Genomic DNA, 26615 nt, shown 5'->3' with positions numbered 1-26615 from the left:
ATCTAACTCTGCATTGAACCCAAGCAGGTGGTCTGTCCCTACAACTACTCCAGGGAGAATATTTTAAGAATTTTACACTTCTAGGAAGAATGCTATGCTTCTGAAAAGAGTATTCTGCAGATCAAAAAGTCTCTTTTGAAAAGCAATTTGCACTGACATCAAACTCAACGCGCATTGAGACGGATAAAGAAGATACAAGCTGAGCAGATGAAAAATAAAACATAAACTGCAAAATGTCAGAATGAAAAATACAAATCATGGTACCTTGGGGGAAAGACCATGAAAGAGAGCATAAACAGGACCTACACATACACTCAAGAGTTTACAGTTGCATTGCCCTTTTCTCCAAGAACAAAAATCAGAGAGGAAGCATAAAAAGATAAATATGTGATCCTTTGAAATAAGAGAATGCTAATGCAACCTCAATCAAGGACAGTTTCCCGTATTATTGTACAGCGTACTTCAAAAATGTCCTTGGTAATGTCACAGTAACTGAAGTTGTTTTGAAGGAATCTAGAGCCCAATTCTGTTGCTTCTCCATGCCTCGTGTAACAATTTGCCTAGTGTAAAAGGTGAACACATCAGAACAAAAATTGAACATTTTCAATCCAAAAAATTTACTCTCAATATGTTTTCCAGTGCAAATGATTATAAGTATAATGAACTGAAAAAGAATTAAGTTTAAAGTATTTAGAAGATGCAACTGATCTAAAAAACGAGAAAGCATTGTTTGGTTAGGGAGGTGTGCATGAGCATCAGTGAGCATATATATTGAAATGTCTCCTGAACTTTTAATCCTTTTATCTATACCAGTGATTACTTCTTTTTTTAATCAATGATTAAAAATCAATGATCAACTGAATGCTCAGAGAGGTCCTGGTTGCTCCCAGATCCCAAACCGAAATATATTGACTCGTAACTCTCAAAAGCAGAAGGAAGGACTTGTAACCGAGCAATTTATAAGAAGTAAAATCAATAAAAATGTATGGCTGCATTCACATGTCACATTTAAACCATTGTGTGCTCATTGCCCAAAAGTCCTCCTCCTCCACACTAGGAGCAACAACTCACAAGCCTTGGCTTGTTGCGTCATCTAAACATGAGCTCATGGCTTGTTTCTCTCAAAAACAAAAAACCAACCGTGAATGATAGCCAAGGTTACAAGGTTTGCCACATTTGGATTCAAGTCCCTGCTCAGCCATGAAGGTCACTCCGTCATCTTGAATGAGCCACCAAGGAGTTGGGAATTCTAACAACAACCAAGTGGAATAATAATTGTAAATAATTTTATAGAGCACACACAAAGAGCTGTACTGATAGTCAAGATTATTAATAATAGAAAAACTTACCAAATATTGCCATTTGTGTTCCCTCTGGAAAAGGTTCGACCATGCTGTTTCCATTCACATGGTGTTTATCTAAGAAAGAAGGAAATAGCTACCTGTCAGGTCAGGAAATGTATCATGGGGACAAACCCCTAAAACATATTTATATCTTCGATACCTCAGCTAGCATGAGTTAATGCTAAATCCTTTATTCACAGCAATTTTGATAAAGGCAATTATCAAACGGCACTTCTTGTAGAGAAAACTTTTAAAAACTGCATGAAACTAAAAGATTCTGCTCTTCAGTTTTTTGTTGTTTTTTTGTTTGGTATGTATCATGTATATGTGGGACGCAGGTGGTGCTGTGGTCTAAACCACAGAGCCTAGGACTTGCCGATCAGAGTGAAGGTCGGCGGTTTGAATCCCCACGAAGGGGTGAGCTCCCGTTGCTCGGTCCCTGCTCCTGCCAACCTAGCAGTTCGAAAGCACCTCAAAGTGCAAGTAGATCAATAGGTACCGCTCCAGTGGGAAGGGAAACGGCATTTCCGTGTGCTGCTCTGGTTCACCAGAAGCAGGTTAGTCATGCTGGCCACATGACCCGCAAGCTGTACACCATCTCCCTCGGCCAATAAAGCAAGATGAGCGCCACAACCCCAGAGTCGGCCATGACTGGACCTATCAGTCAGGGGTCCCTTTACCTTTACCTTTATCATGTATATGTACCTATATGGTATAGTTTGCCGGGCAAGGGCATCCCTGAACACACTTGCTCCATAGCCAGGAAGCCCACCTGCCACTTGGATCACAAATGTGAGCTAAACTCCTGAAAACACATTAGACTGGGGTCTGGGTCTGCTCCCCTCAGTATCCTGTCCCTAGGTGTGACAGTATTGGAGGGCCTGTTATATTCTTCATGTAGCTTACTTGGTCACCTTGCCTCTGTAACACCCATAACATTTGAATTGGGGTCCTTAAATCTAGACCTGCTATAAATAAAAATTGTTGTGTGTGAACAAACAGAAAAAACCTCTTGCTTACTGCAAATGGCAATTCCTTATGTCATTTTTTTTAATGTGCTTCCAGGAGGAAGGTGTGGGGACACCAATGATAGTAGTGGGGTGGGAGAGCTGAAAAGAATGTCAATACGTATATTTCACATCTGGCAACCAGTGAGCCCCTTTGGTTTTCGATAGCACATGGGTAAACACGTCTATAAAGCCTGGGACACAAATTTTCACGGCCCTTTAGCGACTTGTTCTTGTTGTTGTTTAGTCATTTAGTCGTGTCCGACTCTTTGTGACCCTATGGACCAGAGCACGCCAGGCACTCCTGTCTTCCACTGCGTCCCGCAGTTTAGTCAAACTCATGTTGGTAGCTTCAAGAACACTATCCAACCATCTCGTCCTCTGCCGTCCCCTCCTCCTTGTGCCCTCCATCTTTCCCAACATCAGGGTCTTTTCCAAGGAGTCTTCTCTTCTCATGAGGTGGCCAAAGTCTTGGAGTCTCAGCTTCAGGATCTGTCCTTCCAGTGAGCACTCAGGGCTGATTTCCTTCAGAATGGAGAGGTTTGATCTTCTTGCAGTCCATGGGACTCTCAAGAGTCTCCTCCAGCACCAGAATTCAAAAGCATCAATTCTTCAGCAATCAGCCTTCTTTATGGTCCAGCTCTCACTTCCATACATCACTACTGGGAAAACTATAGCTTTAACTATACGGACCTTTGTTGGCAAGTTGATGGCTCTGCTTTTACTGGAAGTACTGCATTTAGGGTTAACTCTGGATGTGTAGACTTGATTCTGACCAAATTAAGCCTCCTGGTGTATATTTTGCTCTAGGAGGCATAGTTTGGTCAGAATCAAGTCTACACTTCCCAAGTTAACGCCCGGCAGGCATTTGGCACAGAGAATTTTATCCATGCCTATTCTCACATGAAGGCATTCTGTGGTAGGCATTACCTTCAAGGCCACAGGAAGGTAACATCTTGGGGTTGGTTGTCATGACCTAAAAGTCCACCCCCAGCTCTTTATTTTCATGTGAGCTCAATAATTTTAGCTTGAACTGTTAATGTCTCCACCACATATAATCAATAATGGTTACTTTGTTAGATACTTGTTATTTATAGCTAATAGGCTTTTAAAATACTTGCTTTCAATTATGCTTGTGTGAAAAGAAATTCACTTCTGTATTTTATTTCAATACCAATTTATTGTGCTGTTGTTACACAGGGGTCTAAAGAAAATATAGAGCTCCATTAATTTTCTAAAACAACTTCCCATTTTGTCAGAGATCTAAAAAACCTTTACAGCAATATCCACAACAGTGCCCAGATATTTTAACGTCAAGTTCCATTGGCTTTGATGAGACCACACCAACGCAATTAGCATGTAATCCTGCAGGAACTTTTGCAAAAAATAAAAAAACTGACCAGCAATGGTCATGAGGCAAAGCCAAGCAGGTTCCAATAAAACGAGCATTTTAGGGAAACAGTACATATAAAATTCATCTTAAGAAGTAGAGACGTCACCTTGCCAACAAAGGTCTGTATAGTTAAAGCCATGGTTTTCCCAGTAGTGATGTATGGAAGTGAGAGCTGGACCATAAAGAAGGCTGATCGCCGAAGAATGGATGCTTTTGAATTATGGTGCTGGAGGAGACTCTTGAGAGTCCCATGGACTGCAAGAAGATCAAACGCATCCATTCTTAAGGAAATCAGCCCTGAGTGCTCACTGGAAGGACAGATCGTGAAGCTGAGGCTCCAATACTTTGGCCACCTCACGAGAAGGGAAGACTCCCTGGAAAAGACCCTGATGTTGGGAAAGATGGAGGGCACAAGGAGAAGGGGACGACAGAGGACGAGATGGTTGGATAGTGTTTTCGAGGTTAGCAGCTTGAGTTTGACCAAACTACGGGAAGTAGTGGAGGACAGAGGTGCCTGGCGTGCTCTGGTCCATGGGGTCACGAAGAGTCGGACACGACTAAACGACTAAACAACAACAACACATATAAAATTGAAGTACATAATGTAATTTTCATGTGTCAGAACAGGATGCTGTACTAATGGACCCTGGTCTGATCCAGCAGAGCTTTTCTTCCGTTCTTAAAGCCTGCAAAATTAAATGGAACAGGCTTAAGCTGCTCCATCTGTACACTTGGAAGAAGCAAAAGATCACCCTCCCAAAGGAAGAGCAGAAGAAGTATCTGGGAAGTAGGAAGAAGAATGAGGGAAAGGCCATACCTCAATGATAGAGCATCTACTTTTTCCGCAGAAGGTCCCAGGAAGGGATGGGAATATCCCCTCTTTTAAACTGTAGAGAAGCCACAGCAAGTCCATGCAGGCAATACAGTGTTACCTTGGTTCTCAAATGCCTTGGTATTTAAACAACTTGGAACCCAAACACTGCAAACCCAGAAGGAAGTGTTCTGGTGTGCAAGCATTTTTGGAAGCCAAACGTGCTCCGTTTTGAGTGCCACACTTCCGTTTTGAGTGTTACGCTTCCATTTTGAGTGTTACCGCTTCCGATTTGAGTGCCACACTTCCGTTTTGAGTGTTACCGCTTCCAATTTGAGTGCCACACTTCCAATTTGAGTGCCACACTTCCGTTTTGAGTGTTACGCTTCCATTTTGAGTGTTACGTTGAGGTCTGTCTGTTTTTGCTATTTGTTTTGCGGTTCTGTTTTTGCAGCTCTTTTTTGTTTTGTTTTTGTGACTGTGTGGAACCCAGTTCAGCTACTGATTGATTGATTGATTGATTGATTGTGTGACTGCAATACCAATGTTTACTGCTTTCATTTTATGGATCAATGGTCTTGTTAGATAGTAAAATTCACGTTAAATTGCTGTTTTAGGGGTTGTTTTTAAAAGTCTGGAACAGATTAATCCATTTTGCATTACTTTCTATGGGAAAGGGCACCTTGGTTTGGGAACGCTTTAGTTTTGGAATGGATTAAGTTTGAGAACCAAGGTACTGCGATAGATGGACCAATGGTCTATCTCTCTATAAAGCAGCTTACAATGTTCCCAGGATATGGACTGTCTGTTCCATTTATTCCTTGCAAGTTAAAAAGCCCCAAATGTTTCTTTTAAGCTCTAAACTAAAAAGAAAAGCGCTACAGCAGGAAACGAGTAAATTCCTTGTTTCTGAGAGTTGCATGGCTTAAGGGGGCAGGAAAAAGCCCTGGCAATCTGAGATGCAGCAATAAATCACCAAGTGCCAGGAAAGACAATAGGATTGCAATGGGATTACGCTGGCAGAAGTTTCTTTCACCTGATTTCCAGCCCATTCCCAGACTTACCCCTTAACTCCCACTCTTTGTGACAACCCTTCACTGCTGTGAATAAGCATCAGGAAGTATCTGGAAGCCAGTGGTTTGCATTTCACACTTGCATACAAGACACTAACCAGAAAGAGATGGAAATAATGTATTTAATTTAAGAGCGGGTATTTGTCACTGTGATTTTCTCTTTCAGTATCTTAGAAGTGAAATGTCTAATAATGTCAGCAGGGTGGGGGGCGGAGAGACAGAGAGAAAGAGAGAGAGAGATTGTGTCCATTTGCTAATGCTGCTTTCCACTCAAATGTTCCTCTTCAACAGTAGAAGAGTTCGCTCTCATTGTCACGAATGAAAGAACTTGCTCAACTAGCTTCGCTGGGGGTTTGCATCTGTGATTCTCAAGCACAGCAAACAAAAGCTTGGTACTCAAGGGAATTTGAGAAGATTGCAAGAGGGTGGGTGTGGGTGGGTGTTTTCAGTGCTGTTTACTTATTTTCTTTCATAAACTGAGCCTAAATTAGTTGTTTGTCTCCTGGCCCACTTTAAGCTTTCTGCAAGGTCAGGCCATCATATCAGACAAACACGGTGTTTGCCCCAATGCTACACTACCTTCCCCAATGACTGCCTTTTAAGTCCCCAATTGCACCCTTTGCTATACACAGTTGTGCAGGATACCGATAGTTCTCATGTTCCAAATGGCAAGCTATTTAATCTTGTTGTTTGGTCGTTTAGTCATGTCCGACTCTTCGTGACCCCACAGACCAGAGCACACCAGGCCCTCCTGTCTTCCACTGCCTCCCACAGTTTGGTCAGACTCATGTTCATAGCTTCAAGAACACTGTCCAACCATCTTGTCCTCCGTCATCCCCTTCTCCTTGTGCCCTCCATCTTTCCCAACATCAGGGTCTTTTCCAGGGAGTCTTCTCTTCTCATGAGGTGACCAAAGGATTGGAGTCTCAGCTTCAGGATCTGTCTTTCCAGTGAGCACTCAGGGCTGATTTCCTTCAGAATTGAGAGGTTTGATCTTCTTGCAGTCCATGGGACTCTCAAGAGTCTCCTCCAGCACCATAATTCAAAAGCATCAATTCTTCGACTATCAGCCTTCTTTATGGTCCAGCTCTCACTTCCATACATCACTACTGGGAAAACCATGGCTTTAACTATACAGACCTTTGTTGGCAAGGTGATGTCTCTGCTTTTTAAGATGCTGTCTAGGCCTGTCATTGCCCTTCTCCCAAGGAGCAGGCGTCTTTTACTTTCGTGGCTGCTGTCACCATCTGCAGTGATCATGGAGCCCAAGAAAGTAAAATCTCTCACTGCCTCCATTTCTTCCCCTTCTATTTGCCAGGAGGTGATGGGACCATTATTTAATCTTAACTCCTAGCAAAGGCACTTTAGGCTCCTGCTTCTTAATCTCCTGTTCCGAACACTACTGCCACTGAACCCAGTCTCCCTCCTAAGATCTCTGACAGCGGTACAATTCCCAGCTCCATGGCTTTCAAGGCTGAATGGTGTGATGGGAATTTTGAGGTCTTAGATATATGGTAATGTTCATAAGTGTACCAACCAAGCACGTACATAGATCAGCACAGGAAGACCGACCTGGAACCATTTTGATTCCTAAACTGAGCAAATATTTTCTCTGCAAGGTCAAAGTGGGAAACCTCCCCATTGTCTCTTTCCTCACAAATCCTGTCTTAAAGGCACATTTAAGATATGAATAGGGTGTGAGCCTGTGACCTGGCCCAGGAACTAAGTATTTATCATTACAAAAAACTGGCCAGGCTCCCCAGGCAATCCAGTCAAGTAACCTGCCAGACAGGAGAAAAACAATGACAGGAGAAAAACAACATTCACATTTCTCTTTTAGACAGCCTTTTCTGTGATGTATGTATGATGTTTCTAGGGGTGGCCTTGATCTACAGGGTGGCAATTTCAAAAGTCTTTATAAGGCCTTGCGCACCATTTTTCTGGGTTCCTCCTCCTTTCCTGCAGGTGAGGGGAGCACCCTATTGCAACAGATCAAAAAAGATCAGGCTTACTAGGTGCTTCACTTCTCAATATTCTCTGGTTGGCCTCTGTTATTTTCTCCTACCAATAGGGAACCTATGAGAGGACTCTATATGGGCTCTTGGATACCCCATAAGGGAAAAAGGGCAATTTTTGTTTACAACAGTGGCACTTGCCAAGAGACTAGCAAAAGAAAAGCCCGTATCCTTGAAGAGTAGCCCCCACCAAATACCCTCAAATACTGCTTTTCATCTCGCTGGATGGGAGCTTTGTGAAAAACAATATGGCTCCAAGTTATACTGGGAACAAATTATTTTCACTTATTAAAATTGACACTGACAAAGGGCACAGTGGTGGCTTAAAATAGTTCCAGCAATGTTTTCATGCAGTTGATGTATCGCGATGTGACACCCCACATTCAACTGCATCCATTATATCAAGCGGCATTACTGTCTGCACACTGATTGATGCTACAAAATATGATGTCTTTCAGTACAATATTCAGTACAATATGTCAGCAAATAATGATTTTAAACTGGGCCAAAATTCCTTTAGGTAGGATTTGGGAATTATTATTTTTCTCTTTAAAAATAAAAAGACTGGCGAGGCATTCATAAGAAAAAGAGATTCAGGTAGGTAGCCATGTTGGTCTGATGCGGTCGAAATAAAAATAAATAAAATAAAAAAATTGTCTAGTAGCACCTTATAGGTCCGTATTGTTAAAGCTATGGTTTTCCCAGTAGTGATGTATGGAAGTGAGAGCTGGACCATAAAGAAGGTTGATCGCCGAAGAACTGATGCTTTTGAATTCTGGTGCTGGAGGAGACTCTTGAGAGTCCCATGGACTGCAAGAAGATCAAACCTCTCCATTCTTAAGGAAATCAGCACTGAGTGCTCACTGGAAGGACAGATCCTGAAGCTGAGGCTCCAAGACTTTGGCCACCTCATGAGAAGAGAAGACTCCCTGGAAAAGACCCTGATGTTGGGAAAGATGGAGGGCACAAGGAGAAGGGGACGACAGAGGATGAGATGGTTGGACAGTGTTCTCGAAGCTACCAGCATGAGTTTGACCAAACTGCAGGAGGCAGTGGAAGACAGGAGTGCCTGGCGTGCTCTGGTCCAGGGGGTCATGAAGAGTCGGACATGACTAAACGACTAAACAATAACAAGGGCATCTGGTCCCAGAATCCCTGGTTTAAGTGCTGGCACCATACAGGTATACCTGTAAAACACCATGATGGGAAGAAGGCTGGGAGCTACTGACTGGATCTGGAGACAAAGCCACAGAAAGGGGCCTGTGCACACTCCTGACCTTTGGAAGCTGAAAACTGGGTAGCATCAGAGCTACAATTACTGCTTTCTACTGACATGGAAACAGCAAAACATTATTTGTTAAGGAAAGAGTTCGAAATCATTAAACTAGCAATGCTAAAATATAGAATACTAGTTCACTGTACTCCCACTTGCTTGCTTCCTTGCCATGTTGCCTAATGGGCCATAAAGGAAAAGTTGAAATTTCCAGAGCCACAATCCATGAATGCTACATTAACATTGTTCAAAGAGTCTGAAATTTCACTTTCTAGAATACTTATTGCAGTAGCTCATAACAATTGCTGTCAATAGTGTTTTAACTGACACCACTTTCAAGCAAAGTTCCATAAAATCTGCCTAAGCTAAAGCATGTGATATGAAATGAATCTTAATATACAAATGGGAGGATTTAAAGAATTTGGATGTTAGGATGACGGAAGACTCCCTTCGGTTGCAGCACATGAGTAAAACAGAGGCCATTGTCCAAAACAGCACGCCAAATCCACCAAGCCACAGAGACAATGTATTTTAACCACTAATAACAACAAATAAAACAGGGAGGAGTGGGATTCGGGGGGGGGGGGGACGACAAAAAGTGAAGAACAACATTGCAAAAAGAAACAAATGTACTGGCCAATTAAATTCAGTACAGGGTGAATTTAATATTTGTTTATCCCCATATTCCAGGCTGGGGGCAGGGGCTGAGGTTGAGAGAATCATGGCTTGCCTGAGGCTACTGGGTGAGTTCATGGCTGTGGCCGAATCAGAAATGAGGAATCTTCCAACTCGCACTATTCTACAGCATCACCAGGCTTACGCTGGGTCCCTTGGACACTGACATTTGTCAGGAGTCGACTCCCTCTGTACAAACGTAGAACAAAAACACTGACATCTTCTCATCTGGCTCACAATGTCGTGGTATTATCATTTTGGAGATTGAGAGCACGTCTCCAGTATGCTGCTAATACAGCACAAACAGGGGAAAGGGGGGAAAAAACCCACCGCAACAGCCCTCGTGAAGATGTCAGTAGCTGTAAGCAATATGCAGGCTGTGATAGAGTATCTTCCTTGTACACACTCCCCCCCCCCCACCTCCTCTTGATGGCAGATTATCTGCCTGGAGGTTGCATTAAAGCTTCATTCAGCTGTCAGTCAACAGATGAGCAGGAATGGTTCAGTGCCTCGTCCCCACCCCCGCCCACTCCCATCTGACAGTGATAAATGATCAGGAGTAATGCTCAGATAAGCTGGAGAGTTCCAGGCCTCCCTTTCAGTATCTTGTTTCAGACTAGCCCCCCCAGCTTTTCCTCCCCGGGATGAGGGATGGGGTACCAATGGAAACAAGCAAATAATAATAATAAATGAAGCCCCATCCGCAGCACCTCGACAGCGAATTCCGTGCGGTGTTGGGGTTTAGCGGAAAAGGGAAATTCTGGAAGGGGATTTCTGCTGCCCCAAAGCGGCCTCGGTTGGGTGCTGTAATGGTTCTAGGGGTTGCTCGTGCGTAAGCCGGTGCCAACACCTGGCTGGGTTGCCTGAGTGAACCTTTCCTGTCCAGACAGCCACTCACCTGTGGCTGCCTCAATCGCTGGCAGAATCCGTCAGTGGGCGTTTCTTAAACTTCTTCCAACATAGAAGTTCTTTCACACCCAGTCTCCTCCTACTCTCCCTGCGCGGAAGCCTTCTGCGCAAGGAGGGCGTAGGCAGTGGGGGACCCTTCCTTCCCCCCGCTGGTCCCTGGCAAGGAGTCATGTGACTCCCTCTCAGATTCCCCCATCTGCCCCCCTTCTCCACTGGAGCTAAGCTGATTCCCTTCCCCAGAAGATGGGCTGCCTCTCCCAATCCCGGGACGCTCTCTGGGATCCCTCTGGAGCTCTCTCTCTCCCTCCGGCACTGATGGCAGTTCCCTGACAGGTGCTGAATTTGGAGCACTCTTGGATGGTTCGTGTTCATTTCAGTGAGCACTGGGTAGAAGAACCACCTGCTAGATTGTGCCCCTTGTTGGTTAGTGGAGAGTGTGCGTATGGTTGGGGACAGGACCACCTCGGGAACCAAAGTATCCTGGGTCAGCACCAGTTCTTGCCAGGGAAAACAAAGGGAGGCCACAAGTTCTGTAAAGAGCCTCTACAACAGTGGTTCTCAACCTGTAGGTCCCCAGATGCTGTTGGATTACAACTCCCATCATCCCTGAGCTCTGGCCTTGCTAGCTAGGGATGATGGGAGTTGTAGTCCCAAAACATCTGGGGACCCACAGGTTGAGAAAGGCTGCTCTACAACCAGGTTTCAGTTTACACCTCCTCTTTAAATAGATACAGGTTTTGGAAATAAGCAACAGGGTTTCAGCTGCCCTGTCCAACAAACTCTCCGTGTTTAAAAAGGAGATATCCAAAAGAGAGAGAGTCTGCACATCCTGCTTTTCCTTCTTGGAGATAATCTGGATAAAGAAGTTCCCAGGCCAAGGGAGATTCCATGATTAAAACATGAGATAATAGGCCTCCAGAAGGAATCACAAGGCAAACAGTTGTCAGGGGACACCCAATCTTCTTCCTTCCTTCTCCAAATGAGTGAGTCATAAGGCTGGACAAACAAGCAGAAGCTCAATGTGCTCATGTAATTGTACCCTCTTTTCTTGTACTGATTAGGAATGTATGGAATATTTGCATCATTTCAAATTTTGGGTGTGAAAATTCAACCAAAAGGAAATGGTCGGCTCTACAGTTCTGACCAGAACTGACCAGAATATGAATACTCAATCAGTAATTTAAGCTACTGGATGTGCAAGCAATGAGTTATCATGATCCTTATTTATATTTTTTACAGTTGCAATCAAAATTACTCAACCCACATTGCCATTCAAGTTTGTTATCAAAATTTACAGACTTTCAGCTACTTGCAATGAGTTTTAAAGCACAGTTAGCACAACGCCAAGTGTACCCCCCCCCACACACAAACTTCATGGGTGAACACTAGGTATCACACTGCACCCAAATGCATTTACAGTGGTGCCCCGCAAGACGAATGCCTCGCAAGACGAAAAACCCACAAGACGAAAGGGTTTTCCATTTCGGAGGCGCTTCGCAAGACGAATTTCCCTATGGGCTTGCTTCGCAAGACGAAAACGTCTTGCGAGTCTTGCCATTTTTTCCCCACTTCCCCCCCCCTTTTTCAAAGCCGCTAAGCCATTAATAGCCTTTTAACAGCTTAGCCGCTAAGCCTTTAATAGCCGCTAAGCCACTAAATCGCTAATAGCGCTAATCCGCTTAGCCGCTAATGGGCTTGCTTCGCAAGACGAAAAAGCCGCTAGACGAAGAGAATCGCGGAATGGATTCTTTTCGTCTTGCGAGGCACCACTGTATCTGGATGCAAATGCCATTGATCTTATTGGAGCTTGCCTTCAAGTCAACAAGCCCAGGATGACAGCCAAAGTATTCTCTCTCTCCGATTCTATGATTCATGTTATTAATTTTAAAAGTTTTCTAACACTTTTAACTTTCTGGACAGAGGTGGGGGGGGATCAATAGATCTGGGCTCTTTTGTTTCAAACTGGTTACAAATTTCTATATTAAATGCAGATTTCCATTATTACTGATCTAATAAGCCTCATTCTCATCTGGGCTATCAGCGACTCAATAAGTAATTATCATTCACCTTAGGCTGTTCCAGTCCATTAGACCAATACTGATGACTCAGGAGAGACAATAAATGAAGAGCAGAACACTGATAAAAGAGTAGAGAAGCAACATAAGCGGGGAAATGCTGTGGATGTAACTCTCTTAGTCTTGGCTACGCTTGCTGAATGCGTGCAATGCATATAAAGATTGGGGCGATCGAACAGGAAAGTTTATTCTAGGTAAGGCAAGTGGGGCACCCTACTTCTGCACTCTCATAGGGTTTGCCCTGTAAGACCCTACACCAGCAAATAAGCATGCAAGAATGGTGTAAGGACTGCCAAGTCAGCTCAGCATAGCAACCCATGGCGTTCTCCAAGCCAACACTCAGTAGGTGTCAATGGCCCAATGGAAACTGGTCCATTAGGGCGAATGGGGCACTGCCCCACCAAGCTGAGCCAGCCCTCAGCTGCCCTCCTTTGCCACAGGGGGTGGCAAAGCTGCCAACTTTCTAATCTCTGGGTATGGTCGGCCAATTGGTGCCAAAGAAGGATAGAACTTTTTTTATGTATGCTACAACAGCAGCAAGAATACTCATCGCAAAGCACTGGAAGACACAAGATCTACCCACCCGGGAAGAATGGCAGATGAAGCTGATGGACTACATGGAATTGGCGGAAATGACTGGCAGAATCCGAGACCAGGGAGAAGAGTCGGTGGAAGAAGATTGGAAAAAATTCAAAGTATATTTACAGAAATATTGCAAAATTAATGACTGTTAGAAGGATGCTGGAATGAAATTACATGGTTTTAGCAGAAACGTTATAAAGAATTAAGTAAAAATAGATTGTTAATGGGCCAAAGTGTAAAATTTAAGGTCAGACTGTGTTAAGATAAATTATAGAACAAAAATTGAGAAAGATGGAAAGGATTTGCTGAAATAGCTAATTGAACTAGAATACAAAAAAGGGAGGTGTGAGGAGGTCGATGAAACAAGTAAAGGAAAGATAAAGATACGGAAATACTGGATGTGTTTTTAAATGTTTTTGTTTTTTATTGTTCTGCTGTATTGTTTTTTGCCTTTTTCTTCTTCTTTGATGTATTGTAAGGTATTGTTTTGTTTTGTTTAACTTTTTGTTGTTTTTTCTTTCTTTTTTTTCTGTAACTATTAAATTTTTAATAAATATCATTTTAAAAAAACAACTTTCTAATCTTTGGTCTCAGCGCTCCCTTTGTAGAACTCAGCAGGGAAGAGTGTGAGAAGAGTATCAGAATTAACTGGCTCTGCCCAATATTTGCTCTGCCTCCGCCAGTCACTTTTCTGGAATCCATCGACTGTTGGCCTCCCTGCCTTCTGACCTCCCAATGGGCACAGGCCTCCACTACTCAATGCTATACCACTAACAACCGACCCTCCCATCCCACGCTGCCCAGTGGTAATCTACAAGTGCGCCTGCATTTATGAGATGCTGCTGATAGGAAGTACAGCGAAGATGGGCCAGAAACAATCCTGAAAGTGGCCTTCTCCTGCGGATCCTAATAGCAACACTGTGCTTGAAATATGAAAGTGACTACCTGTAATGGGATTTTGGGGGGGGGGGGGTGTTGGCAGGCAGTGTTACAATATGGCCTTCCCCTATCCAAGATGGAAGGGTAGCTGTCAGAACAAGTCACAACTTGTTTTAAAATTAATCCCACTGGATTTGGTAGAACTTAGTTCCCAACAGGGTTGTTGTGATATATTTGGTCATTTTCCCCCCTCCCATTTTTCTGCAGATTCATGTTTGCGTACACATGCTTTAGATTTTAGTTAGTGGGGGAAGATAAACTAATCCCAAAGCATGTTTAAACTTCTAAATACAGTGGTACCTCAGGTTACATACACTTCAGGTTACATACGCTTCAGGTTACAGACTCCGCTAACCCAGAAATAGTACCTCAGGTTAAGAACTTTGCTTCAGGATGAGAACAGAAATTCTGCTCCGGTGGCGCAGCAGCAGCGGGAGGCCCCATTAGCTAAAGTGGTGCTTCAGGTTAAGAACAGTTTCAGATTAAGAACGGACCTCCAGAACGAATTAAGTACTTAACCTGAGGTACCACTGTATTAAACCTGTCTCAAATTGGATTGATACAACATATTTCCTTTAATAGGCTTTTTATTTGCTTGATTTAAATTAAGTCATAATTTGGGTGGATCACCTATAAAATAAATGAAGCTGAAATAGATTATGTAAAAGATATAATAAGAAATTTTGCAATTCCAAAATATTCCAATGAAATGAAAGAATAGCTTAGTGAAGTATATCCTCAACTACTCCCGTTAAATAAGTTGTCCAGATTCAGATATTAAGAATTAATTAATAAGATTACTTAAAATTAGAATGCAATGATAATTTCTCACGGCTAAGTAGTACTGCATTGCTTGAACATGTTCTCTCTAAAAGCTTTTTAGAAAATTAAAGCTCTTCCAATACATATGCCATTGTATTTTCTGTAGCTGACAAAAACTGACAATTATAATTGAAATAAGAAAATTAAATATACTTTAGAAGAAATTCTGCCAAATACACCACTTTTATTATGAACTGTGATAATATGAATATAATCAAGAAAGTGGGAGATGGGAGCAAAACAGCTAGTATAAGATGGGAAAAAAACCTCTGAGTACTCATTGATTTTCCTGTTATGGAAACCAAGGTTAAAAGAGAAAAACACACATTTTTAAAAAAATACTATAGTCAGCATAGTATTCATTTCTATACTGAAGATTTGCAGTAAGCTAGAACAAAAACACGTGGAAGGCTCTGTACCCTGAAAGGTGATATTATAAATAACTGTAATAAACAAAACCAAATGGAATTGCACCAGCAGTTGTTATAGCATGATAACGAAAATGTATAAATTAAACAGCTTTACGTACTTTTGATCTGGATCTGCTTTTTCCATTTTTACAAAGTTGGCCCAGTCCATATATTCCAGCAACCATGCAGGCGGCCATTGGAAATGCAACCATATTTATGAACCTCCACACAGCTCACCTTTCATATGGCACAGGGGCCCAAGCAGGTCAGGAAATTTCTTCTCTACCAACACAAGCCAGGAGACACTGTGTACTTGACTTTCAAAAACTTTGTAATGAAGTCAGGATGAGTTCCTTTAATAATCTTCCCTGATATGTGGACCAATTCTTGTAGGGTCTCAACCCCAGATGCCAACGCAGTACCTAAACCTACTAAATCAAACTAGTACTGGACAAAACAAGGGAAGACACAATAGTTCATTTACTAGGTCATCTTCCACTGGGATACAATAGCATCCATCTCTCAGCAGTGCCTTTCTACATTCCAGGTAGGATAAACAAGCCAGTTCCTGTAAATGTCGTTGGCATCTGTCTGTCTTGAGAGACAATGGAGTGCCTTTCCAGAGGTGAAGTCAAACTGCTGCATTAGAAGCACCAAAGTGACTTCCCCAGTGTGCAAGCCTGGGTAGTGTGTATGGAGGTCCTGGGCTGCCCAGACAACAAGTCCCCACTCTTGGCCTCACTGATGTGGTCTAAAGAAAAGCAGAGAAGAAGAAGAAGAAGAAGAAGAAGAAGAAGAAGAAGAAGAAGAAGAAGAAGAAGAAGAAGAAGAAGAAGGGGAGGAGGAGGAGGAGGAGTTTGGATTTGATATCCCAGTTTATCACTACCCTAAGGAGTCTCAAAGCGGCTAACATTCTCCTTTCCCTTCCTCCCCCACAACAAACAGTCTGTGAAGTGAGTGGGGCTGAGAGACTTCAGAGAAGAGTGCCTGGCCCAAGGTCACCCAGCAGCTGCATGTGGAGGAGCGGAGACGCGAACCCGGTTCCCCAGATTACGAATCTACCGCTCTTAACCACTACACCACACTGGCTCTCAATATGTTTGTGTCAGAGCTGCCTCAGGTCCCAGCTCACAAAGGACCAACGCCAGTATCTCTTTATACACAAAAGTCTTTATTGAAGTTCATTGTTGGTTTTACAGCCGTGGCGCGCAGCCCTATGTCTGTAACTCTAGACCGTCGAAGCTCCGTCTGAGTCTCCTCCCCCCAGACACCAGTTCAAGACCCTAGCCTTGCTCCACCTCTTCCTCTGCTCCCTCTTCCTCTGGGTCCGCTTGTCCGCCGAAGTCTTGCCCTTCCTAGACTCTTCTGAGGCTGACTCCCCTGAGTCTTCCCCCTCCCTCCGGCGAGCTTTAGGACCTGGTTCCCAATCCGTGCTTTCTGCTGTCCCGCGCGCCTGTACATTTGAACTTGGCGCGCGCGCCCAGCCTGCCACCTTCCTCCTGACCGTTATACTGCTCCTGTCGCTGCTTCCCTCTTCGGGGATGCCAGCTGGGCTTGACTCCGCCTCCCTGCTTGCCGGAGGAGACGCTGACTCTGACCTATGAGACTCTTCCCCCCCACTACGCTCCGGTGGGGAAGCTGGCCCTGATTTCCAGCTACTGCTCTGGGAGTCTCCGCTGGCCCCCTGCTTCTGGTGTGTCCCCCCTGGGACCCCCCTTGCCCTGGCCACCGGCGCTCCCTTCTGGGAATCTTCTGATTCACTGGAGAGGCTCATGGAATCTCTCGGGTCACTGTCATTCTGCCCTCCGCTGCCCTCAGATTCTTCCCCTTCGCTCTCCATTTCCTCTCTCCTCTGCGCCTCTGCTCCTGAGCCCCTGACAGTTTGACTCTAGTTTAGCCACAGGAGTTGCCAGAAGGAGGCATACAAGTTGCCATCCAATCATCTCAAGGTCTCCACTCCAGTCTTTCATAAGGTTTACTTATTAAGTTTTTCTTCTCTCAAAGATATCCAGCAAGGCTCAGGGTCAGTGTTCTCCTCCTAGATGGGCTGCCTTTCCAGGTTGAAGAACCCCATCTGTCCCTCACTTCCCTCTCCAGGATGTGCGGAAGCCACCTTCTTGACCGTTGGACCCACTCTTGGACACATCCGCTCAATCTACTAGAGCCCGTCTTCACATGCATGGAAAGTCCCTAACTCATTGAGGCATTTGAGACCCATCAGCTACCCTCACCTGGTTTAGCCGGCCAGTTGAAGCCATTTCCTGGGGTGTGGCTGCTGTTGCCTGGTAACAGCTTCTAGGAGCCACAGGTGAGAGCTGAGTGCAGGTGGGGACCAAAGGTGGACAAACTAGCCCAGAAGGAGCATGACGTGTCCCCCACCAGAGGTACTGTCCCACCCCATAAACCCCATGGGTGCCAACTTGAACAAAATATTGGGGGGGGGGGAGCCACATCACATTATGTGGCACATGCACAGCATTTGAATGACAATGCCCATTAGCTTGAGGGGCTCCTCAAAAAATTTATTGGCGCGGCCAAAATCCCTAGGAGCTGGCTCCTATACCAGCTCCTGTAAATATATAGGTAAAAATCTGACATCAGAATATTCAGAAACAAGACAGCATTACAACCTACAAGGAATTTAAGGTGCCCATCTATGTTGGGCTACTTTTGAACGTGACTCAGAAACTACAACTAATCCAGAATGCAGCAGCTAGACTGGTGACTGGGAGAGGCCACCGGGACCATATAGCACAGGACCTGAAGGATTGGCTCCCAGTTCACTTCCGAGCACAATTCAAAGTGTTGGCGCTGACCTTTAAGGCCCTAAACAGCCTCGGTCCAGTATACCTGAAGGAGTGTCTACCCCCATCATTCAGCCCAGAATTATTATTATTATTATTATTATTATTATTATTATTATTATACAAAATAACTTTAAAGGGAAACTCCACTATTAAACTGCTGAATTACAGCTTATCAAGACATAAATTCTATTCATCTAGATCTGAACAAGGATTATGGTTTCCTGTTCTTCCTCAGATGCTAATTTACTAAGCAATGGTAAGATTATGCTGATCACCAATTATTGCTATTGTGAAGGGTCACTGTGCTTATTTGGCCTACACTGAAGCATTAATTAATTTCAGAGAGTGTACTTTCTGTATTTTATTGCCATTTAACTGTCACCGTTTTCTGTCCTCTTCAACCATGTGAACCTGGCAACTGAGGAATACACTTTATGCATCTGACATAGTGGGCTCTGGCCTGCGAAACATAGTGCTGGGGTGCCTAACCCCCACTTGTGAGGTATGCATGGCCCCTCTCAATATTTTTTGTACCCCATAGCCTCCCCATTTGACATTTTCTAATATATCTTTTGCATTATGGTGCTGGAGGAGACTCTTGAGAGTCCCATGGACTGCAAGAAGATCCAACCGATCCATTCTGAAGGAAATCAGCCCTGAGTGCTCACTGGAAGGACAGATCCTGAAGCTGAGGCTCCAAGACTTTGGCCACCTCATGAGAAGAGATGACTCCCTGGAAACAACCCTGATTTTGGGAAAGATGGAGGGCACAAGGAGAAGGGGACGACAGAGGACGAGATGGCTGGACAGTTTTCTCGAAGCTACCAGCATGAGTTTGACCCAACTGTGGGAGGCAGTGGAAGACAGGAGTGCCTGGTGTGCTCTGGTCCATGGGGTCACGAAGAGTCACAACTAAACGACTAAACAACAACAACAATATATCTTACTATATAATCTTTTAGTAAGAAAAAAATCACCGCACTTCAGGTTGCATGGCAGCTGGTAGGGGAAGAGGCTAACAGGCAAGGCCTCCCTGCCGGACGTATTCAGTGGGTAGTTTATTTTATGCTTCTGCTCCTTGAAGGCAGATGTGGGGGAGCTGGTGTCACTGAAAATCCTGCTGCTACTGTAGTAATTGCAGCACATGATGTTGTTTAGGAACACCTGCATCTTGTGAGTTGTAAGAGTTCAGCTGTTAGGATAATCCTGACATGGTTTTCTGCAGTGGAGATTATCCTACTAAAACACTGGTGGCCTTTTCTGTCAAAGCGTTTCATCTCTAAAAAGTCTGCGAGCCAAACCCAATGGCTGCTTTGTTATTTTTAAACTGCACCCATGCAGTTTGTCCTCAGCGCCAAAATGAGCTGAACTTGTAAGTTTCAATAAAACTTCCTCTACTGTGCATGTTTCCCTCCTCCCCTTCAGGGGGGTAAAAGTTTAAATGCTTTGCATCTTGTGCATCAAATTAAATCCGGCATGGGGACTCATTATCACAACCATCTAATTAAGAAAATACATCAAGACTCCTAAATGTTTATTGGACAACTTCAGCAGGAAGAAAAGGCAAAAGTGGCCAGAGGAGAACTAGGAATTAATGGAGATACTTAATTAAATCAATATCCGCAACAGCATTCACTGGAATCAATTGTTTTCTATGCTGGATGGAATGACACTGCTGGGGAAATTTTACATTGGCATTGGGGTTTTTTTATTATTCTCATTCTTATGATTTGTGCGCATGTACATGTGATACTTAGAAATTAGGTGAATGCAGAGCCATTCGGAATATTTCAGGGCAAGGGCTGCATTAGCTCTTATTACCCTGTTTAGTTATTATTGTTTGTAGTAATTACATCACAAGAATTAGCCGTGTTAATTATTGGCACAGTAATTCAGTCCTAATTGCTGCCACTGAAAATAGCATCCAAGCAGTATTCAGTAGTGGCAACTTCCAGCGGAACAACTTCTGCTTGTAAATGGAATTTGTCTGGAGACATAGAAACTGGATACCAACCCAAACAGTTGGACTAGTACTGGCATAGGCCAACTCGGCCCTCCAGATGTTTTGGGACTACAACTCCCATCATCCCTAGCTAAAAGGACCAGTGGTCAGGGATGATGGGAGCTGTAGTCCCAAAACATCTGGAGGGCCGAGTTTGGGGGTGCCTGGGCTAGCATGACCCCCTGAAACAACTTTGCAGGATGACTCACTGAGGATGCAATGCAGGGAGCAACGTCCTTTCCTGCCTTCAGCACAACTTGGCAGGCAGGACTCTGTAAACTAAACAAGCGTTCAGCCACCTTTAGGGAGCGTTTTCTGCCACCTACACCCAGTCAACTCCCAGCCTGCTTCATTGCTCACAGCTCTTTGGTAAAACCAAGGTGCAGAGCAGAACCTGAGGCAGCGGAGAAGAACCTGTGGGAGCGAGTTTTTGACAGCTCTCCTCATCTCACCAACTCACAGAAAAATCAAGGCATCAAGAGGATATGAATTCCCCCCATTTGTACCAATTATACCGGGCACAGATTTCAGCTTTTTTTACAGAACTTAGATGCCCAGGTACGTAATTCTAATTTGCTTTAAAAACACAGAGCGCTGGCACACACATAATGCTAAACCAAGGTTCAGTGTTGATCATCAGATAGCTAGAGCAAAGAGACAAAAACATACACACTCCTCCCTCCCTTCTTCCACGCAGCCAGGACAATGGCTGCTACTGGCTTTACTTTCATTTTCAAAGAATCTCAGCTTAGCATTAGGTTGCAAATCAGAAATCCTGTTTTAAAACAAATGCAGTGGTACCTCGGTTTAAGAACAGCCCGGTTTACGAACAATTTGGTTTACAAACACCGTAAAAAAATAGTGTCTTGGTTTGAGAACTTTACCTCAGTCTAAGAACGGAAACAGAACAGTGGAAGGAAACCGGCAGCAGGAGGCCTCATGAGGGAAAGCGCATCTCGGTTTAAGAACGGTTTTGGTTCAAGAACGGATTTCCGGAACGGATTAAGTTCGTAAACCAAGGTACCACTGTAGTGGTTAGTAAAATAAGTCATGGTTTGAAGCTTTTTCGATTAGCAAGAAATAAAGGTAAAGGTAAAGGTACCCCTGCCCGTACGGGCCAGTCTTGCCAGACTCTGGGGTTGTTCGCCCATCTCAATCAAGAGGCCGGGGGCCAGCGCTGTCCGAAGACACTTCCGCTAGTAAGCGGTCCCTATTTATCTACTTGCACCCGGGGGTGCTTTCGAACTGCTAGGTTGGCAGGCGCTGGGACCGAACGACAGGAGCGCACCCCGCCGCGGGGATTCGAACCACCGACCTTTCGATCGGCAAGCCCTAGGTGCTGAGGCTTTTACCCACAGCGCCACCCGCGTCCCTTAGCAAGAAATAAGCACTGCTTATTTTAAACCAGGACTCCTTGTTCACACGTACACTCGAAACGGACATTCATGCAGGCAGGAGAGGGAAGCATACAAACTCAGTGCTCTACTTTAGCTTGCTGAACCTTATCCGCATAGCACTGATCACAGTTTAATGTGCCATGCAGACTAGCCCAAAAAATACACAGTCTTTTGCAACCCTTTCAGAATCTCATTTGCTTAGTCTCTGGAGATACAAGAACCAGAGAATGGTTCCTTATCCCATTAAAATGTGGTGGAAATGAAAATCCCTGCCCAAAGATCAGAAGACATGTATGTGTGCAGATGCGTGGAACATTTTAGGAACCAGAATCCAAATATTGTGAAATAGCCACTACAATCAGCTAAAACTGCCCTAGCTTTATTAAACGTAATACTGAAACTGGCCACATGTACGGTATGTAGTTGGTTGTTTGCTTTGGGTTTTCTAAAGAGATGTTGCTAAATTTCTCCGCATTAAGCTTCTGCAAACCTCCATTAAAAAGCTTTCACGAGTAACAGTTGCTGTTTCCATAGAAACAGAAGATCATAATTTCTGTGAAAATATAAAATCTTTTCAATGTGTTTGATGGCAATTTTCTCCAAATGACCTCCAGATAATTAACACAATGGTTTAACCCAAGCTTTAACATAACTTTCTATGAGCCAAGCTAATTTTCCCCTTTAAAAAAAAAGGAATGTATTGTTCATCCAAGGCAAAAAGAAAGTCCTTGAAACTCTGTGATCTTTTCTGAAGAGCTTTTGTGAATGTGGCCTGTTAATGTTTCTTCTCCTATTAACACATTTGATCTAACCTTGTGGAAAATTACACATATTTATGACCTCTGTGTCTTTGCTGAATTAGCAATCAGAAAACCTGCAGTGCTAAACCAAATAAATGGAGAAAAGTCCAATCAATTTGCATCCCATTGTGACAGCCTGGACCGCATTCTTTCTGAAATTATGAGACTGCATTTGCTCAATCAAAACCTAAATAAAAGCTGCTGTTAAAGGGATACGAACTATGGGTTTTACTTTTTGATATAATTCTATACCCCCTATTAGTGTGGGTAGAGATCAGAGACTGCAACACTCCAGTAAAAGGACAAAAGCAAACAACAGATTTTTATTACTAAACGATGCTCACTCTTCTATTGATGCTCTTCCTACAAGAAGTAGGGCCTCTGGGGAACACAGAAGTGGATGGTACTAGCAAATGTGCTATGGAAAAGGGAGAGAGAACCAGGGCTGTAGCTGAGCTGGAGAACACATGTTTTGCATACAAAAGGTTCTAGCCTCCATCTCCAGCACTTCCTGACAGGGCTAGAAAAGACTCCTGCATGAAATCCTGGAACGCTTGTTGTTGTTGTTTAGTCGTTTAGTCGTGTCCGACTCTTCGTGACCCCATGGACCAGAGCACGCCAGGCACTTCTGTCTTCCACTGCCTCCCGCAGTTTGGTCAAACTCATGTGGGTAGCTTCGAGAACACTGTCCCACCATCTCGTCCTCTGTCGTCCCCTTCTCCTTGTGCCCTCCATCTTTCCCAACATCAGGGTCTTTTCCAGGGAGTCTTCTCTTCTCATGAGGTGGCCAAAGTATTGGAGCCTCAGCTTCAGGATCTGTCCTTCCAGTGAGCACTCAGGGCTGATTTCCTTCAGAATGGATAGGTTTGATCTTCTTGCAGTCCATGGGACTTTCAAGAGTCTCCTCCAGCACCACAATTCAAAAGCATCCATTCTTCGGCGATCAGCCTTCTTTATGGTCCAGCTCTCACTTCCACACATCACTACTGGGAAAACCATAGCTTTTACTATACAGACCTTTGTTGGCAAGGTGATGTCTCTACTTTTTAAGAACACTACGAGTGGTCAATACAGACAATGCTGAACTAGAAGGACCAGCTTCCTATGCTCTTCCTAAAACACAAAGTGAGGAAGAAAGAAGGCAAGGTACAGGTAGAAAACTAGGAGGAAGGAATGGGAGTGGAGTAACCCAGCAAAATGGGGTACGAAGAGGCTGAGAGGTGCATGGTTCAAGATGGGCAAAGTTTGGGGTTGGGCGCCACCTACCACAGAACTGTGGTCCACATACCGGCGTGTCAGCCACTCTGGCAGCATGGATGTCCAGCATCAAAAGTCTTGTGCCACCTTTCCTGTTGGGTCAACCCCTGATGGGTTCAGAGAATACTCTGACAACACATAGGTAAAACTGTCTGTCAACATGTATGGGAGTCCATTGAGGAGTCTTAAGTAAGCCACTCTTAAGCAATTACAGTGGTACCTCGGGTTACAGATGCTTCCGGTTACAGACACTTCAGGTTACAGACTCCGCTAACCCAGAAATAGTACCTCGGGTTAAGAACTTTGCTTCAGGATGGGAACAGAAATCGTGCAGTGGCAGCACAGCGGCAGCAGGAGGTCCCATTAGCTAAAGTGGTCTTCAGGTTAAGAACAGTTTCAGGTTAAGAACAGACCTCCAGAATGAATTAAGTTCTTAACCCGAGGTACCACTGTACCTTTAAAGCCCTAAACGGCCTTGGCCCTGTATACCTGAAGGAGCACCCCCATCCCCATTGTTCAGCCAACAGACGCTGAGATCCAGCTTTGAGGGCCTTCTCAGTAGTGGCGCCCACCCTGCGGAGTGCCCTCCCGTCAGGTGTCAAACAATTACACGACCTTTTGTAGACATCTGAAGGCAGTTCTGTTTTGGTCACCAACTTGAGTGCTTGCTACAAGAGAAGCCTGGAACTAATCATTTATTACTTTCATGAAATACTGAAAGCAAAAATAGTGAGGCGCCCAGAAAACCAAAGAGCTCTTCCCCCCTGCAGAGTTCAATGAGTCAAATTCATATAAGAGAGAAAGGAACCCTGGAGCAGGAGTAACTGACTTTTCCAAAAGAGCAAGCTTGGCTGCCCCAAACCTGGTACAGCTGCCTAGTAGGTAGGCAAGGAAGACTTAAGAGACCGGAGGCTGTGGGATGGAGCTGCTTAAGAAAGCGCAATGAACTGATACAGGAGGCAACCAGGCCTGTAAGGCATATGCTCAAGGTGTTGAATCAAGTCTGGACAGGAAAGGAATGTATTCGGTCACTCGCTTATTTTCTGGTAAGCCAGTCTGCACACTCCCTCAGGCATATTCCACTGTTGCTGAGTTGCTGCAGATGAGATTTGTGAGTGGCGATCTAACATGCTGCATTGCCCACACAGCTAGATGACTCTCATGAAAACAGCAATTCCGACATAATCCATGAACAGGTTTTGTGTGCAAAGTACAAGGGAGAAACACTCCTGTTTCTGGGTCCTGTTTTCAGAACAAGAAGGTATAAACCTTCTCTAAATTCCAATATATGAGGTTCAAGGGCTGCACTGGTAAATTGCATATCTCTATCTCTATCTATGTTGTTGTTGTTTAGTCATTTAGTCGTGGCCGACTCTTCGTGACCCCCTGGACCAGAGCACGCCAGGCACTCCTGTCTTCCACTGCCTCCCACAGTTTGGTCAAACTCATGCTGGTAGCTTCAAGAACACTGTCCAACCATCTCGTCCTCTGTCGTCCCCTTCTCCTTGTGCCCTCCATCTTTCCCAACATCAGGGTCTTTTCCAGAAAGCCTTCTCTTCTCATGAGGTGGCCAAAGTCTTGGAGCCTCAGCTTCAGGATCTGTCCTTCCAGTGAGCACTCAGGGCTGATTTCCTTCAGAATGGAGAGGTTTGATCTTCTTGCAGTCCATGGGACTCTCAAGAGTCTCCTCCAGCACCATAATTCAAAAGCAATCTATATCTATATCTATATCTATATCTATATCTATATCTATATCTATATCTATATCTATATCTATATCTATATCTATATCTAAACTTCCAAGGGAAGAAACTTTGATGGAAACTAGCATTCATGTTCACAGATGCATCTATCGAGATAGAGATAGAGATATAGAGATAGAGATAGAGATAGAGATAGAGATACAGATACAGATACAGATACAGATACAGATACAGATATAGATAGATGCATCTGTGAACATGAATGCTAGTTTCCATCGAAGTTTCTTCCCTTGGAAGTTTCTTTCCCTTGCCTACGACCTCAGAAAAAGAGATTCTTGAATAAAAATTGCTACCTTCTCAAGCACAGTTGCTAAAAACATGTAAAAGGCAATATATTACCATAATATAAAACTGAGGATACTCAAACAAACCAAAACAGGCAGCATCTTCACATCCTACGAGATTGTAAACAAATAAAGGAAAAAACCCAACAATAGGCCCTTGCCCTGCAGATGGGATGGAAATAAGCAGGCATCATCAGAGGACACATGAGCAGAGATTCTGACAGGTTGAAATGAATTATGCATACAGCAAAGAATTACAAAAAAATGAAGCTTGGATATTTTCAGCTACGAGACACAAATTCAATAAGCCAACCAGAAGCAGCATTACAATGGATTAAATACATGGCATGTTTCTTTTTCAGATGCATTCTGCCATTCTGCAGAATGACAACTTGCCTGGATGTTTTGTTCTGGAATCTACTTACTTGTTTTCAGCTCCTAGCTAATCAAATATCAGAGTATCAGATGGTTATTTGCATCCTTTATTTGCCTTAAACTATCTCAGACGCGAGTGCCGCTGTGGGATAAACCACAGAGCCTAGGGCTTGCCGATCAGAAGGTTGGCGGTTCAAATCCCTGTGACGGGGTGAGCTCCCGTTGCTCGGTCCCTGCCCCTGCCAACCTAGCAGTTCAAAAGCACGTCAGAGTGCAAGTAGATAAATAGGTACCGCTCCAGCGGGAAGGTAAATGGCGTTTCCGTGCGCTGCTCTGGTTCGCCAGAAGTGGCTTAGTCATGCTGGCCACATGACCCGGAAGCTGTACGCCGGCTCCCTCAGCCAACAAGGCGAGATGAGCGCCGCAACCCCAGAGTCGGCCACGACTGGACCTAATGGTCAGGGGTCCCTTTACCTTTACCTATCTCAGACAACAATTGAGCACTTAGGTTACTGCAGGGCCAGGGTCAGCACTTTCCCACCCTAGCAAAGACGACTGCCTTAGGCACTCCAATGAGCCTTAAGCACTCCAATGAGCATCAGG

The 26615-nt window shown here is 44.2% G+C and overlaps 1 protein-coding gene across 3 annotated transcripts in view; it reads right to left on the bottom strand.

Moving 5' to 3' along the window:
- The window catches only part of MSRA (methionine sulfoxide reductase A), a 197712-nt gene that overhangs the window by 121095 nt on the left and 50002 nt on the right, over positions 1-26615 (bottom strand). For all 3 annotated transcript variants that reach the window (XM_028725205.2, XM_028725204.2, XM_028725202.2), the window contains exon 2: positions 1350-1418. In XM_028725205.2, coding sequence (XP_028581038.2) covers positions 1350-1418 — 69 coding nt within the window. The remainder of the gene's footprint in view (positions 1-1349; positions 1419-26615) is intronic.

Source organism: Podarcis muralis, chromosome 3, assembly GCF_964188315.1.
Source record: "Podarcis muralis chromosome 3, rPodMur119.hap1.1, whole genome shotgun sequence".
Lineage (NCBI taxonomy): Eukaryota > Metazoa > Chordata > Lepidosauria > Squamata > Lacertidae > Podarcis > Podarcis muralis.
The sequence above is the reverse complement of the archived record's forward strand: the minus strand, read 5'-3'. Positions and strand labels throughout refer to the sequence as shown.